At 45.5% G+C, this 13297-nt stretch overlaps 3 protein-coding genes across 3 annotated transcripts; 2 read left to right on the top strand and 1 right to left on the bottom strand.

The window, feature by feature from the left end:
* Positions 1-19: 19 nt before the first annotated feature.
* Positions 20-962, top strand: LOC124315982 (mitochondrial cardiolipin hydrolase-like). Its single transcript, XM_046781719.1, has 3 exons — positions 20-380; positions 462-646; positions 703-962. The coding sequence occupies exons 1-3, from the start codon at positions 142-144 to the stop codon at positions 915-917; spliced, it is 639 nt and encodes a 212-aa protein (XP_046637675.1). The 5' UTR covers positions 20-141; the 3' UTR covers positions 918-962.
* On the bottom strand, positions 959-1684 carry LOC124315995 (serine/threonine-protein phosphatase 6 regulatory ankyrin repeat subunit B-like). Its single transcript, XM_046781730.1, has 2 exons — positions 1651-1684; positions 959-1506 (listed from the first exon to the last, which is right to left on the bottom strand). The coding sequence occupies exons 1-2, from the start codon at positions 1682-1684 to the stop codon at positions 959-961; spliced, it is 582 nt and encodes a 193-aa protein (XP_046637686.1).
* Positions 1685-3336: 1652 nt separating this feature from the next.
* Positions 3337-5335, top strand: LOC124316063 (inositol 1,4,5-trisphosphate receptor-like). The gene is made up of 4 exons (XM_046781803.1): positions 3337-3977; positions 4047-4492; positions 4554-4830; positions 5017-5335. Exons 1-2 carry the CDS (start codon positions 3389-3391, stop codon positions 4370-4372), a joined length of 915 nt encoding a protein of 304 aa, XP_046637759.1. The 5' UTR covers positions 3337-3388; the 3' UTR covers positions 4373-4492; positions 4554-4830; positions 5017-5335.
* The last annotated feature ends 7962 nt before the right edge of the window (positions 5336-13297 follow it).

The raw sequence follows: 13297 nt of genomic DNA, 5'->3' as shown, positions 1-13297 counted from the left end.
TTCCCTTCCCTTTCAAATCCCATCTTGAGTCTTGACTTCGTTCTTCACACGTTTACGTTGTTATTAATTTATTTCCTAGTCGAAATTTGTTAAGTAAGTTGGCTTACAACAAAACTCGTTGAAGAAAATTCGATAAACGAAATGAATTCGGCAGAAATCTCTGGTTTTATCCCCAAACTTGGTCTAGTCGTAGTAGGAATTGTGTTGGTAGAATGTACCCGGCAAGGCTTGAATTACCTGCAGCGAAAAAATTCAAAGCCAGTGATTAGACAAGTGATATTCTTTCCTGATAAACAAATTGCCTGTAAAGACTTTTTCGATTCAGTCGAAGGCTGTTCTAGGATTCGCTGCGATTTCAGCCACACAACAACTGGCTTCAGGTTGGACATATATGAGTTTTTTTTTGTGTCGGTCTATGACTGTCGAAGATAACCTTTATTTTATCACTTTTTCCAATGCAGGCAACTACTTTCCCACATAAAGTCAGCAAGGAAATCTATCGACATTGCTGTTTACTGCATCTCTTGTTTTGAGATTGCAGATGTTGTGTTGCAACGTCACAAAGTTGGAGTCAGAGTCAGAGTGATTACAGACCAGAGCATGGAGATAGCTTTCGGATCCCAGAATCACCGTTTTATGAAAGATGGTAAAGGACTTTATACAAATTTTAGGAAGCATTCTTATTTTCCACTAATCAAACAGGGATCAGGGTACATACCAACAAACCCCCATTTCTAATGCACCACAAGTTTTTTATTATTGACGATGAGCTGCTTTGCTCTGGGTCCTTCAACTGGACTTCACAAGCTGTCACTGGTAACAACGAATCTGTCATAATCACTAATGATCCCTGGACCGTTGAACCTTTTTGTGCTGAATTTCAAAAATTGTGGCAAGAAACTAAGCCTGGAAATTAACTCTTGTATTTATAGCTAATGCAATAGATTTTCTGTTTATTCTAATCTTCACCTTTATATTCATTCCGACTCAGTGACACACATACAGTTAACCCATTGGCTGCCAAGCCGTACAACTCGTTGTTTCTCTGCTGGTTTTCTAAATTAGCATCTGGCACGAAAGGTAAGTCATTGTTTTTCTCTTCAATACGACTGAAGATTGCCTCTGCCAGCCCCAATTGGTTACTCTTTGCATAAGTAAGGACGATTAGTTTGCGTTCGTCGCAGCTTCCGAGATCCACCTTTTCATTACATAGAAAAATATTGAAGAAATCCACGTTCTTTGCGAAGGCTGCTGCGACGTGTACTGGAGTTCGGCTGCCTATGTCACGATGGTTGATGTCTGCACCCCTTTCTAACAGGTAGCGAGCGGATACGGCGTTAGAGGGGATGGCGGAGCTGTACAGGGCAGTTATTCCGTTCAAATCGCATTGGTCTATCTCCACTTTTGTCAGATAAAGCTCGAGAATCTTGGTGTCCTTTGCGTGATAGGCTGCTAAATCAAGTGGCGCATAATCGGTGCCTGGCGGATCTTCGGTTACGAGTAGAACTATCGAAATATTCCCTAGCTGAAACTGTATTGTTTATGTAGCACGCCTAACCTATTAAGGGTCACAATTAGAAAGTTTCGATTCTTCGCCGTCAGCTCTTCTTCAAAGCAAGACATACGCTGTTCTGTTCTCTTTATTTTAACCCGACGGTTGGTTCTTGGCTACGTCCACAGTCATTGGAACGTTTCAAGTCTTCGCTAGTTTAATTCATTCATTTCTTCATTGGTTGAATTCGCCCGGACAGATGAAAGGCTTCGTTTCGCTTGGCGTGGAGAATATGCAAAAAACCGTCCGGTGATTTGTTGCCCCTGGAAGTGGTGGAGATGTTTGCCCACCGTTTCTTTTGCCTGTTGAAAGATCCGGCCGTCGTGACGCCAACGCTTTTGGACGACTTCCGCAGCTGACAGGGCTACACTTTTCTGACGGCGAGTGTTTTCTCAGGTGAATTATGACGCATTGCCATTGGAATTGTGGGACGGTTTCATTTTTATTAATTTGTTTTGGGCATTGCAGGGCGGAATTCGACACGGTCGTAGAATCTCAAGAGGCTCTGATTCATTTGACTTTCCGGGTCTCTTCGCTGGGTACTTGTGACAGCAGCGGAGCTCTCAAGTAAAACCAAAGAAATTTAATTTCCTTAAAGCTTTTGACTTAATCTCGTCTTTTTTTCAGGTACCACAATGAACTGGTGCGTGTGCTAGCCCTTTGCACGATGGGCAAGAACGTGTGCACGGAAATCAAGTGCCACAGTCTGTTGACGTTGGACGACATCGTTGCCATATGGTGTCGCACAAAGATTGCATCCCCGAAGTCAAGGAAGTCTACATCAACTTTCTGAATCACTGCTACATCGACACGGAAGTGGAGGTTCTAGGAGATCTACACCTCGTCGCACATGTGGCACATGTGGAGTCTATTTGAACGCAGTTTCCTCGTCGACATGGCCCGTTGCGCCTCGGCCACTCACGACCGGAAGCACGCAGACACAGCCTTGGAGCACTATGTCACATCGAGTGCCGTCAGCGTCGTGACCACCTTTTTTCCGCAGTCCCTTCTCCGATCAGTGCACGGCCGTCCAGACCCTACAGCCCGTTTTTGTCCAGTTGCTGCCAAAATCGCCTTCCAGCTTTCTCAGTGCGCCTGGCTCAGTTCCTCACAACATCACAGTGTCGAAAGTTGCATCCGCACACTGTCGGACATGGCCCGCAGTCGCAGTATCGCCATTCCATCCGACCTGGACAATCAAGTGACTTCGCTCTTCAACAAACCGGCCCTACACTTGGGGGCCAGCAAAATATTTCGATCGTCGCGTCTCCAGTCGGCACATCTCAGTCGGGAATCTTCGCAGTCGCAGTTGAGCGTCCGCTTTGATCGGACAATTATTGAGGGCCTGCAAGACATTGTCGTCTTGTTAAGGCTCAACTGCATCCTTTGAATCAAGCCGAGTCCTCCGTTATTGTCGATGTCCTTTACTGACCGGAATACCTTTTCCAGCCTGGCACGGAAGCACGGAAAAAGTGTGACAATTGCGGATTCATTCTCAGTTAAATTTGACTTGTATTTATGTTAACCCTTGATCTAACTTGGAATTTCTTTTTTATTGAAGATTGATTAAACACACCGAACGATTGCTGGAGGACAAGGAGGAAAAACTTTGCATCCAAGTTCTCAACACCTTACGTCAGATGATGAATTTCGATGTTCACAATGGCGAAAAGAAAAGGTAACCATTTTATTATGATTTGAAATTAATAAAATTAACATAATGAATCATTTATTTTCAGGTAGACGCATTGAGAAAGAATCTTTTAGTTCCCTAATGCCAGAATGGATCTTGTTTTGGAGTTGAAAAACAACGCCTCCAAGTTGTTGCTGGCCGTCATGGAGATTCGTGGCGACAGCGAGAACGCGGAAAGGATCCTGTACAATATGAATCCTCGCCAAAAGTTGGTCGGTGGAGAAGAGGCGGCCAGTCCGAAAGAGGTCGGCCTCAACATTTACATTTTGTGCCACCAGTTGGCGCAGCAAAACAAAGAATTGGCCGCCCTGATGAAACCGCCGCCAGTTGACGGAGTCAGCGGTGATTTGGCCCTGCAGTACTACGCCAATCACACTGCGCAAATCGAAATTGTCCGTCATGACCGGACGATGGAGCAGATTGTCTACCCTATTCCGGAAATGTGCGAGTATTTGACCAACTACACGAAAGTGCGCGTCTTCCACACGGCGGAGCGCGACGACCAGGGATCGAAAGTGGCCGTCTTCTTCGAAGGAGTCGACGACATATTTGACGAGATGAAATGGCAGAAGAAATTGCGCGGACAGCCGTTCCTCTTTTGGGTCAGCTCGCACATGTCCATCTGGAGTCAAATCCTCTTCAATTTGGCCGTCATTATCAACTTGATTGTCGCCTTCTTTTACCCGTTTGACACTGACGGACCGGCTCCTGATCCTGGCACTCACCTCTCAGGTCTGCACAACTTGAAATAGTAACTCCCATTTCCATCTTTTCAACGATCTTTTCCCTTTATTAATTCAGTTCTTGTCTGGGCACTATCTGCCGCTGTGGCCATCACGTTACCCAAACCGTCGGATATTAGGACTCTCGTCATGACAGTCATCCTCCGGCTTATTTGCTCAGCCGGCCCTCAACCCACACTGATGCTCCTTGGCACCGCCACGGTAGTGTTGAAGGGCGTCCATTTGCTGAGCATCATGGGCAACGCTGGGACATTCCAGCGGAGCGTCAGTCCTCAGACAAATCTGCACGGACACGGAGATCGTCTACCACGTCTTTTACCTCATCTTTTGCTTCCTCGGACTCAGCACCACCCATCCGTTCTTCTTCTCCGTCCTTTCGTTTGACGTCGTCTACCGCGAGGAGACGCTGCTCAACGTCATCCGCTCAGTGACGCGAAACGGCAGGTCCATCGTTCTCACTGCCGTTTTGGCTCTCATCCTAGTCTACATGTTCTCAATCATCGGGTATTTTAGTTTCATGTCACTTTTCCATGTTCCATTTTGGAATTCTTTTAATTTTTGACAGGTACATTTTCTTCAAGGACGACTTTTTGGTCGAAGTGGATGGCGACTCTGTGACAGGTGTCGTGCCGGGATCCTGTTCATCCGACGATATTAGATGTTCCGGTGGTTCCACTAATTCGTTCATGGGCCAAATCGAAGAAGCAGAGGGCAGTGGTGGTGGTGGTGAGAGTCGAGAAAGAGCCTGCGATTCCCTCATCATATGCATCGTCACAACTCTTAACCAAGGCCTGCGTAACGGTGGATGCATCGGTGACATTCTGCGCGCACCATCCAGCAGGGTAAAGATGTCCTTCCGACTTTACCGATATTTTTAAAAAATTACTTATTGAATAAATTCTCATCCTATACTTTCGCTGCCCCGGATAGAAACGCATAAGAGATTTATAAAGATTCTCCAAGGTCCTTGGCGATTTATTTTGTCTAGTACCCCTGCCCATAACGATTCTTTTGTTTTGGATTTTTAGGAGCCAATGTTTGGAGCTCGAGCGATTTAAGACATGCTCTTCTTCTTCGTGGTCATCATTATTGTCCTTAATCTAATTTTCGGTGTCATTATCGACACGTTCGCCGATCTGAGGAGCGAGAAGCAACAAAAGGAGGAGATTTTGAAGAACACGTGTTTCACCTGCGGCCTCGAGTCGCTCCCAGTTCGACAATAAGGCCGTCAGCTTCGAGGATCACATCCACCACGAGCACAACATGTGGCATTATCTTTATTTTATCGTCCTCGTACGGGTCAAAGATCCCACCGAGTTCACTGGACCTGAAAGCTACGTCTACGCCATGGTCAAAGTGAGTCCATCTTTTTAAAAAATGCCACTGCGTGTCGGCCTTCGAGATTTTATTCTTGTGAGAGTAATTCGTATTAAAAATGTTGAGATCTTGGAGCTTCTTGTTTAAAAAAGAATAATAATTGGGGGAAACTCCTCGTCTATTGATTTTTCCATAATAGCGTTCTTGGGTCGCAAACATCTTCTTAATTCTTCTTCTAGTCGTTTACCTTCTTGTGGGAACACTATTGCGTGGCCAATTTTTCCGGATTGTCGTTCTTCAGCGTACTGTCCAGATAGTTTTATCACGGAAACCAATAATCGGCCACGGCTTATGACATGTTGTTCAGCTATCGTCAATGGTTATAATATTGGCACGCGACTGCTATTTCCGTAATCCACTCCGGCAGCAATAGAATTTTTCGGTATTTTTTTAAATTTCACTGTTGCAATGTAGCACTCGTGGCACAGTGTAACCAATTCGGTTACGTTTCCATGTTCATCTATTTCCGATGACACCAACTCAGGGTGCAAATGAAACATCTGGCCGTTTGTGGCTTTGTAGAAACTGATCACCTGACTGCAACGTTTAAAGATATTACAACATTGAAATTGGAAACATTATATGAAAATACGAAAATGAATACCGATATTGTTGAGGGTAGGATGCTAAAATTTGTACGTATTCTGTTGATATTTGAAGGCAAGTAACGTCGTTCAATGATACTATATGATGGCGTTCTTCTCCCATTTGGTAGCTCTTCATACCACACGATGCACATGCCACTAAATCTGCAGTCAAGTTCCAATGATGTTGAAATTCCTCGAAAATGTGACCGTGATCGGCAGTTGTAACATTGTTGCTTAATTCCGTCATCAGATTTCTAATATAAATTGGCATTTTCTCCTCTTCACCAAGTGGAGTACCTTGGTCAACCATACCCAATTCGCGTATAAGTTGCGAGCTGTCCAAGAAACGTCCAAGGCCAGAATTCGTTGCCAACGCCATCAAGGCACACGTTGGATCTTGTTCAGCATTGACGAGCATGTCTTTAGACATATGATTCATAGCTAACGAAAACTGTTCTACCACGATGTATTAGGAGAGGTGGGCAAACGCGAGAGGAAAAAACTGCCAACATTCGGTAATCATTCTCACTTCTGCCGCTAGGTTCTCTAGTGTTAGTGGCCCTGAAATCTGGCGCGAAGTTTAACCATTGTGGATAAAGCATCGCGGTTTAAGGGTTTTTAAGTTCAGTAAAAATAAAATTAACACCATGCTAGTTTGTAATAATGTAAAATCAATTACAATTTATTGATTTCAATAAAATAAATTTAAAAAAATAAGTAGTGTTGTCGTTATTATTGGTCATTGGTAGAAAAATAGTTAAAATTGGGGAATCTAACAAACGTACTCGTCATAGAGGGGAATAGTAATTGGGAGCATGATAAACCTGGTCGTTAAGCCCAAGAAACTGATTACTTATTGCCTTTTCGCAAGCAGCAGTGACATTTTTCCTGACATTTTTAATTGCTAGTCGTTTTAATTTAAGCTTCGCCAAGCTATATCTTGCATTGGCGTTGAAGAAAAATCAAAAATACTGCTTTGGTGAGCTGGCTAACACCACTTCAATGAATTTGAATTTGATATATTTATTTTTTCGCTTATTCAAAGCGATTTTTTCTTACAGGATTTGTAAATAACTGTCCAATACATCATTTAAAGTTAATTGAATCAACGAATTCATAAAAACATCCATGATGTTTATGAAATAGAAACAAGAAGAAATTCTTCCAGGCACAGCACAGCACAGCACTTGAAGTTGCTATAATATTTATATCACTTGTTAAAACCATTCGTTTTATTACAGGATGTGTGAATCAATGTCTAATACACCATTTCAAGTCTATTGAATCAATAAATTCATAGAGCAATTCAAGAAGAAAAAGTTTTAGAAAAATGCACAGCACAGTCACAGCATGCTTTTCTATAATTTATAAAGGTAATTATCATTCTGAATAAGTGTGGAATATGCTATTCTACAATAAAACCAAGGGATAACTCCTTATAAGTTATATCTTGCATTGGCGTGGAAGAAAAATCAAAAATACTGCTTTGGCGAGCTGGGAAACACAACTGGCCAGCACAGCACAGCACAGCATAGCACAGCACGCCAAACTTCGCCAAGCTTCGCCAAGCTATATCTTGCATTGGCGTTGAAGAAAAATCAAAAATACTGCTTTGGCGAGCTGGCTAACACCACTTCAATGAATTTGAATTTAATATATTTATTTTTTTCGTTTATTCAAAGCGATTTATTCTTACAGGATGTGTAAATCACTGTCCAATACATCATTTAAAGTTAATTGAATCAATGAATTCATAAAAATATCCATGATGTTTATGAAATAGAAACAAGAAGAAATTCTTCCAGGCACAGCACAGCACTTGAAATTGCTATAATATTTATATCACTTGTTACGATAAAGAAATGGTTCTAACAAGTGAAACAAATATTTTAGCAACATCAGGCTCAGGCTCAGGCTCAGGCTCAGGCTCAGGCTCAGGCTCAGGCTCAGGCTCAGGCTCAGGCTCAGGCTCAGGCTCAGGCTCAGGCTCAGGCTCAGGCTCAGGCTCAGGCTCAGGCTCAGGCTCAGGCTCAGGCTCAGGCTCAGGCTCAGGCTCAGGCTCAGGCTCAGGCTCAGGCTCAGGCTCAGGCTCAGGCTCAGGCTCAGGCTCAGGCTCAGGCTCAGGCTCAGGCTCAGGCTCAGGCTCAGGCTCAGGCTCAGGCTCAGGCTCAGGCTCAGGCTCAGGCTCAGGCTCAGGCTCAGGCTCAGGCTCAGGCTCAGGCTCAGGCTCAGGCTCAGGCTCAGGCTCAGGCTCAGGCTCAGGCTCAGGCTCAGGCTCAGGCTCAGGCTCAGGCTCAGGCTCAGGCTCAGGCTCAGGCTCAGGCTCAGGCTCAGGCTCAGGCTCAGGCTCAGGCTCAGGCTCAGGCTCAGGCTCAGGCTCAGGCTCAGGCTCAGGCTCAGGCTCAGGCTCAGGCTCAGGCTCAGGCTCAGGCTCAGGCTCAGGCTCAGGCTCAGGCTCAGGCTCAGGCTCAGGCTCAGGCTCAGGCTCAGGCTCAGGCTCAGGCTCAGGCTCAGGCTCAGGCTCAGGCTCAGGCTCAGGCTCAGGCTCAGGCTCAGGCTCAGGCTCAGGCTCAGGCTCAGGCTCAGGCTCAGGCTCAGGCTCAGGCTCAGGCTCAGGCTCAGGCTCAGGCTCAGGCTCAGGCTCAGGCTCAGGCTCAGGCTCAGGCTCAGGCTCAGGCTCAGGCTCAGGCTCAGGCTCAGGCTCAGGCTCAGGCTCAGGCTCAGGCTCAGGCTCAGGCTCAGGCTCAGGCTCAGGCTCAGGCTCAGGCTCAGGCTCAGGCTCAGGCTCAGGCTCAGGCTCAGGCTCAGGCTCAGGCTCAGGCTCAGGCTCAGGCTCAGGCTCAGGCTCAGGCTCAGGCTCAGGCTCAGGCTCAGGCTCAGGCTCAGGCTCAGGCTCAGGCTCAGGCTCAGGCTCAGGCTCAGGCTCAGGCTCAGGCTCAGGCTCAGGCTCAGGCTCAGGCTCAGGCTCAGGCTCAGGCTCAGGCTCAGGCTCAGGCTCAGGCTCAGGCTCAGGCTCAGGCTCAGGCTCAGGCTCAGGCTCAGGCTCAGGCTCAGGCTCAGGCTCAGGCTCAGGCTCAGGCTCAGGCTCAGGCTCAGGCTCAGGCTCAGGCTCAGGCTCAGGCTCAGGCTCAGGCTCAGGCTCAGGCTCAGGCTCAGGCTCAGGCTCAGGCTCAGGCTCAGGCTCAGGCTCAGGCTCAGGCTCAGGCTCAGGCTCAGGCTCAGGCTCAGGCTCAGGCTCAGGCTCAGGCTCAGGCTCAGGCTCAGGCTCAGGCTCAGGCTCAGGCTCAGGCTCAGGCTCAGGCTCAGGCTCAGGCTCAGGCTCAGGCTCAGGCTCAGGCTCAGGCTCAGGCTCAGGCTCAGGCTCAGGCTCAGGCTCAGGCTCAGGCTCAGGCTCAGGCTCAGGCTCAGGCTCAGGCTCAGGCTCAGGCTCAGGCTCAGGCTCAGGCTCAGGCTCAGGCTCAGGCTCAGGCTCAGGCTCAGGCTCAGGCTCAGGCTCAGGCTCAGGCTCAGGCTCAGGCTCAGGCTCAGGCTCAGGCTCAGGCTCAGGCTCAGGCTCAGGCTCAGGCTCAGGCTCAGGCTCAGGCTCAGGCTCAGGCTCAGGCTCAGGCTCAGGCTCAGGCTCAGGCTCAGGCTCAGGCTCAGGCTCAGGCTCAGGCTCAGGCTCAGGCTCAGGCTCAGGCTCAGGCTCAGGCTCAGGCTCAGGCTCAGGCTCAGGCTCAGGCTCAGGCTCAGGCTCAGGCTCAGGCTCAGGCTCAGGCTCAGGCTCAGGCTCAGGCTCAGGCTCAGGCTCAGGCTCAGGCTCAGGCTCAGGCTCAGGCTCAGGCTCAGGCTCAGGCTCAGGCTCAGGCTCAGGCTCAGGCTCAGGCTCAGGCTCAGGCTCAGGCTCAGGCTCAGGCTCAGGCTCAGGCTCAGGCTCAGGCTCAGGCTCAGGCTCAGGCTCAGGCTCAGGCTCAGGCTCAGGCTCAGGCTCAGGCTCAGGCTCAGGCTCAGGCTCAGGCTCAGGCTCAGGCTCAGGCTCAGGCTCAGGCTCAGGCTCAGGCTCAGGCTCAGGCTGTGCAGGATGTGCTGTGCTGTGCTGTCTTGTGCTGTCCTGTGCTGTGCTCTCCTGTGATCTCCTGTGAATTTTCCTAAACTTTTTTATCACGAATTGATCTTTGAATTTATTGATTCAATAGACTTGAAATGGTGTATTGGACATTGATTTACACATCCTGTAATAAAAAAAATGGTTTTAACAAGTGATATAAATATTATAGCAACTTCAAGTGCTGTGCTGTGCCTGGAAGAATTTCTTCTTGTTTCTATTTCATAAACATCATGGATGTTTTTATGAATTCTTTGATTCAATTAACTTTAAATGATGTATTGGACAGTGATTTACACATCCTGAAAGAATAAATCGCTTTGAATAGGCGAAACAATTAAAATATCAAATTCAAATTCATTGAAGTGGTGTTTCCCAGCTCGCCAAAGCAGTATTTTTGATTTTTCTTCAACGACAATGCAAGATATAGCTTGGCGAAGCTTGGCGAAGCTTGGCGAAGCTTTGCGAACGATCGATGCCTGCGCCTGAGCCTGAAGCTTGGCGAAGCTTGGCGAGCAGTGCTGTGCTGTGCTGTGCTGGCCAGTGGGGTTTCCCAGCTCGCCAAAGCAGTATTTTTGATTTTTCTTCAACGCCAATGCAACTTATAAGGAGTTATCTTGTGATTTTATTGTAGAATAGCATATTCCACACTTATTCAGAATGATAATTACCTTTATAAATTATAGAAAAGCATGCTGTGACTGTGCTCTGCATTTTTCTAAAACTTTTTCTTCTTGAATTGCTCTATGAATTTATTGATTCAATATACTTGAAATGGTGTATTGGACATTGATTTACACATCCTGTAATTAAAAAAATGGTTTTAACAAGTGATATAAATATTATAGCAACTTCAAGTGCTGTGCTGTGCCTGGAAGAATTTCTTCTTGTTTCTATTTCATAAACATCATGGATGTTTTTATGAATTCATTGATTCCATTAACTTTAAATGATGTATTGGAGAGTGATTTACACATTCTGTAAGAATAAATCGCTTTCAATAAGCGAAACAATAAATATATCAAATTCAAATTCATTGAAGTGGTGTTTCCCAGCTCGCCAAAGCATTATTTTTGATTTTTCTTCAACGCCAATGCAAGATATAGCTTGGCGAACCTTGGCGAACCTTGGCGAACCTTGGCGAACCTTGGCGAACATTGGCAGACCTTGGCGAACCTTGGCGAAGCTTGGCGAAGCTTGGCGAACGATGGAAGCCTGATCTGAGCCTGAGCCTGAGCCTGAGCCTGAGCCTGAGCCTGAAGCTTGGCGAAGCTTGGCGAGCAGTGCTGTGCTGTGCTATGCTGGCCAGTGGTGTTTCCCAGCTCGCCAAAGCAGTATTTTTGATTTTTCTTCAACGCCAATGCAACTTATAAGGAGTTATCTTGTGATTTTATTGTAGAATAGCATATTCCACACTTATTCAGAATGATAATTACCTTTATAAATGATAGAAAAGCATGCTGTGACTGTGCTGTGCATTTTTCTAAAAAAATTTCTTCTTAAATTGCTCTATGAATTTATTGATTCAATAGACATGAAATGGTGTATTGGGCATTGATTTACACATCCTGTAATTAAAAAAATGGTTTTAACAAGTGATATAAATATTCTAGCAACTTCAAGTGCTGTGCTGTGCCTGGAAGAATTTCTTCTTGTTTCTATTTCATAAACATCATGGATGTTTTTATGAATTCATTGATTCAATTAACTTTCAATGATGTATTGGACAGTGATTTACACATCCTGTAAGAATAAATCGCTTTGAATAAGTGAAAATATATCAAATTCAAATTCATTGAAGTGGTGTTTCCCAGCTCGCCAAAGCAGTATTTTTGATTTTTCTTCAACGACAATGCAAGATATAGCTTGGCGAAGCTTGGCGAACGATCGAAGCCTGAGCCTGAGCCTGAGCCAAAGCCTGAGCCTGAGTCTGAGCCTGAGCCTGAGCCTGAGCCTGAAGCTTGGCGAAGCTTGGCGTGCTGTGCTCTGCTGTGCTGTGCCTGCCAGTGGTGTTTCCCAGCTCGCCAAAGCAGTATTTTTGATTTTTCTTCAGCGCCAATGCAACTTATAAGGAGTTATCTTGTTGTTCTATTGTAGAATAGCATATTCCACACTTATTCAGAATGATAATTACCTTTATAAATGATAGAAAAGCATGCTGTGACTGTGCTGTGCATTTTTCTAAAACTTTTTTTCTTGAATTGCTCTATGAATTTATTGATTCAATAGATTTGAAATGGTGTATTGGACATTGATTTACACATCCTGTAATAAAAAAAATGGTTTTAACAAGTGATATAAATATTATAGCAACTTCAAGTGCTGTGCTGTGCCTGGAAGAATTTCTTCTTGTTTCTATTTCATAAACATCATGGATGTTTTTATGAATTCTTTGATTCAATTAACTTTAAATGATGTATTGGACAGTGATTTACACATCCTGAAAGAATAAATCGCTTTGAATAGGCGAAACAATAAAAATATCAAATTCAAATTCATTGAAGTGGTGTTTCCCAGCTCGCCAAAGCAGTATTTTTGATTTTTCTTCAACGACAATGCAAGATATAGCTTGGCGAAGCTTGGCGAAGCTTTGCGAACGATCGATGCCTGAGCCTGAGCCTGAGCCTGAAGCTTGGCGAAGCTTGGCGAGCAGTGCTGTGCTGTGCTGTGCTGGCCAGTGGTGTTTCCCAGCTCGCCAAAGCAGTATTTTTGATTTTTCTTCAACGACAATGCAAGATATAGCTTGGCGAAGCTTGGCGAAGCTTGGCGAACGATCGAAGCCTGAGCCTGAGCCTGAGCCAAAGCCTGAGCCTGAGTCTGAGCCTGAGCCTGAGCCTGAGCCTGAAGCTTGGCGAAGCTTGGCGTGCTGTGCTCTGCTGTGCTGTGCCTGCCAGTGGTGTTTCCCAGCTCGCCAAAGCAGTATTTTTGATTTTTCTTCAGCGCCAATGCAACTTATAAGGAGTTATCTTGTTGTTCTATTGTAGAATAGCATATTCCACACTTATTCAGAATGATAATTACCTTTATAAATGATAGAAAAGCATGCTGTGACTGTGCTGTGCATTTTTCTAAAACTTTTTTTCTTGAATTGCTCTATGAATTTATTGATTCAATAGATTTGAAATGGTGTATTGGACATTGATTTACACATCCTGTAATAAAAAAAATGGTTTTAACAAGTGATATAAATATTATAGCAACTTCAAGTGCTGTGCTGTGCCTGGAAGAATTTCTTCTTGTTTCTATTTCATAAACATCATG

This window comes from Daphnia pulicaria, chromosome 11, assembly GCF_021234035.1.
Source record: "Daphnia pulicaria isolate SC F1-1A chromosome 11, SC_F0-13Bv2, whole genome shotgun sequence".
NCBI lineage: Eukaryota > Metazoa > Arthropoda > Branchiopoda > Diplostraca > Daphniidae > Daphnia > Daphnia pulicaria.
Note: the sequence above shows the minus strand (reverse complement) of the source record. Positions and strands in the feature narration are given on the sequence as shown.

What these genes read in the sequence shown, in the direction of transcription:
- LOC124316063 (XM_046781803.1), top strand. Translation starts at nt 3,389, where the DNA reads ATGGAGATTCGTGGCGACAGCGAGAACGCGGAAAGGATCCTGTACAAT. An exon ending in TCCTGGCACTCACCTCTCAG is followed by an intron (nt 3,978 to 4,046) that starts GTCTGCACAACT and finishes TTATTAATTCAG; the next exon opens with TTCTTGTCTGGGCACTATCT.
- LOC124315995 (XM_046781730.1), bottom strand. Translation starts at nt 1,684, where the DNA reads ATGACTGTGGACGTAGCCAAGAACCAACCGTCGG. An exon ending in AGCCAAGAACCAACCGTCGG is followed by an intron (nt 1,507 to 1,650) that starts GTTAAAATAAAG and finishes ATATTTCGATAG; the next exon opens with TTCTACTCGTAACCGAAGAT.
- LOC124315982 (XM_046781719.1), top strand. Translation starts at nt 142, where the DNA reads ATGAATTCGGCAGAAATCTCTGGTTTTATCCCCAAACTTGGTCTAGTC. An exon ending in CACACAACAACTGGCTTCAG is followed by an intron (nt 381 to 461) that starts GTTGGACATATA and finishes TTTCCAATGCAG; the next exon opens with GCAACTACTTTCCCACATAA. An exon ending in TCACCGTTTTATGAAAGATG is followed by an intron (nt 647 to 702) that starts GTAAAGGACTTT and finishes CTAATCAAACAG; the next exon opens with GGATCAGGGTACATACCAAC.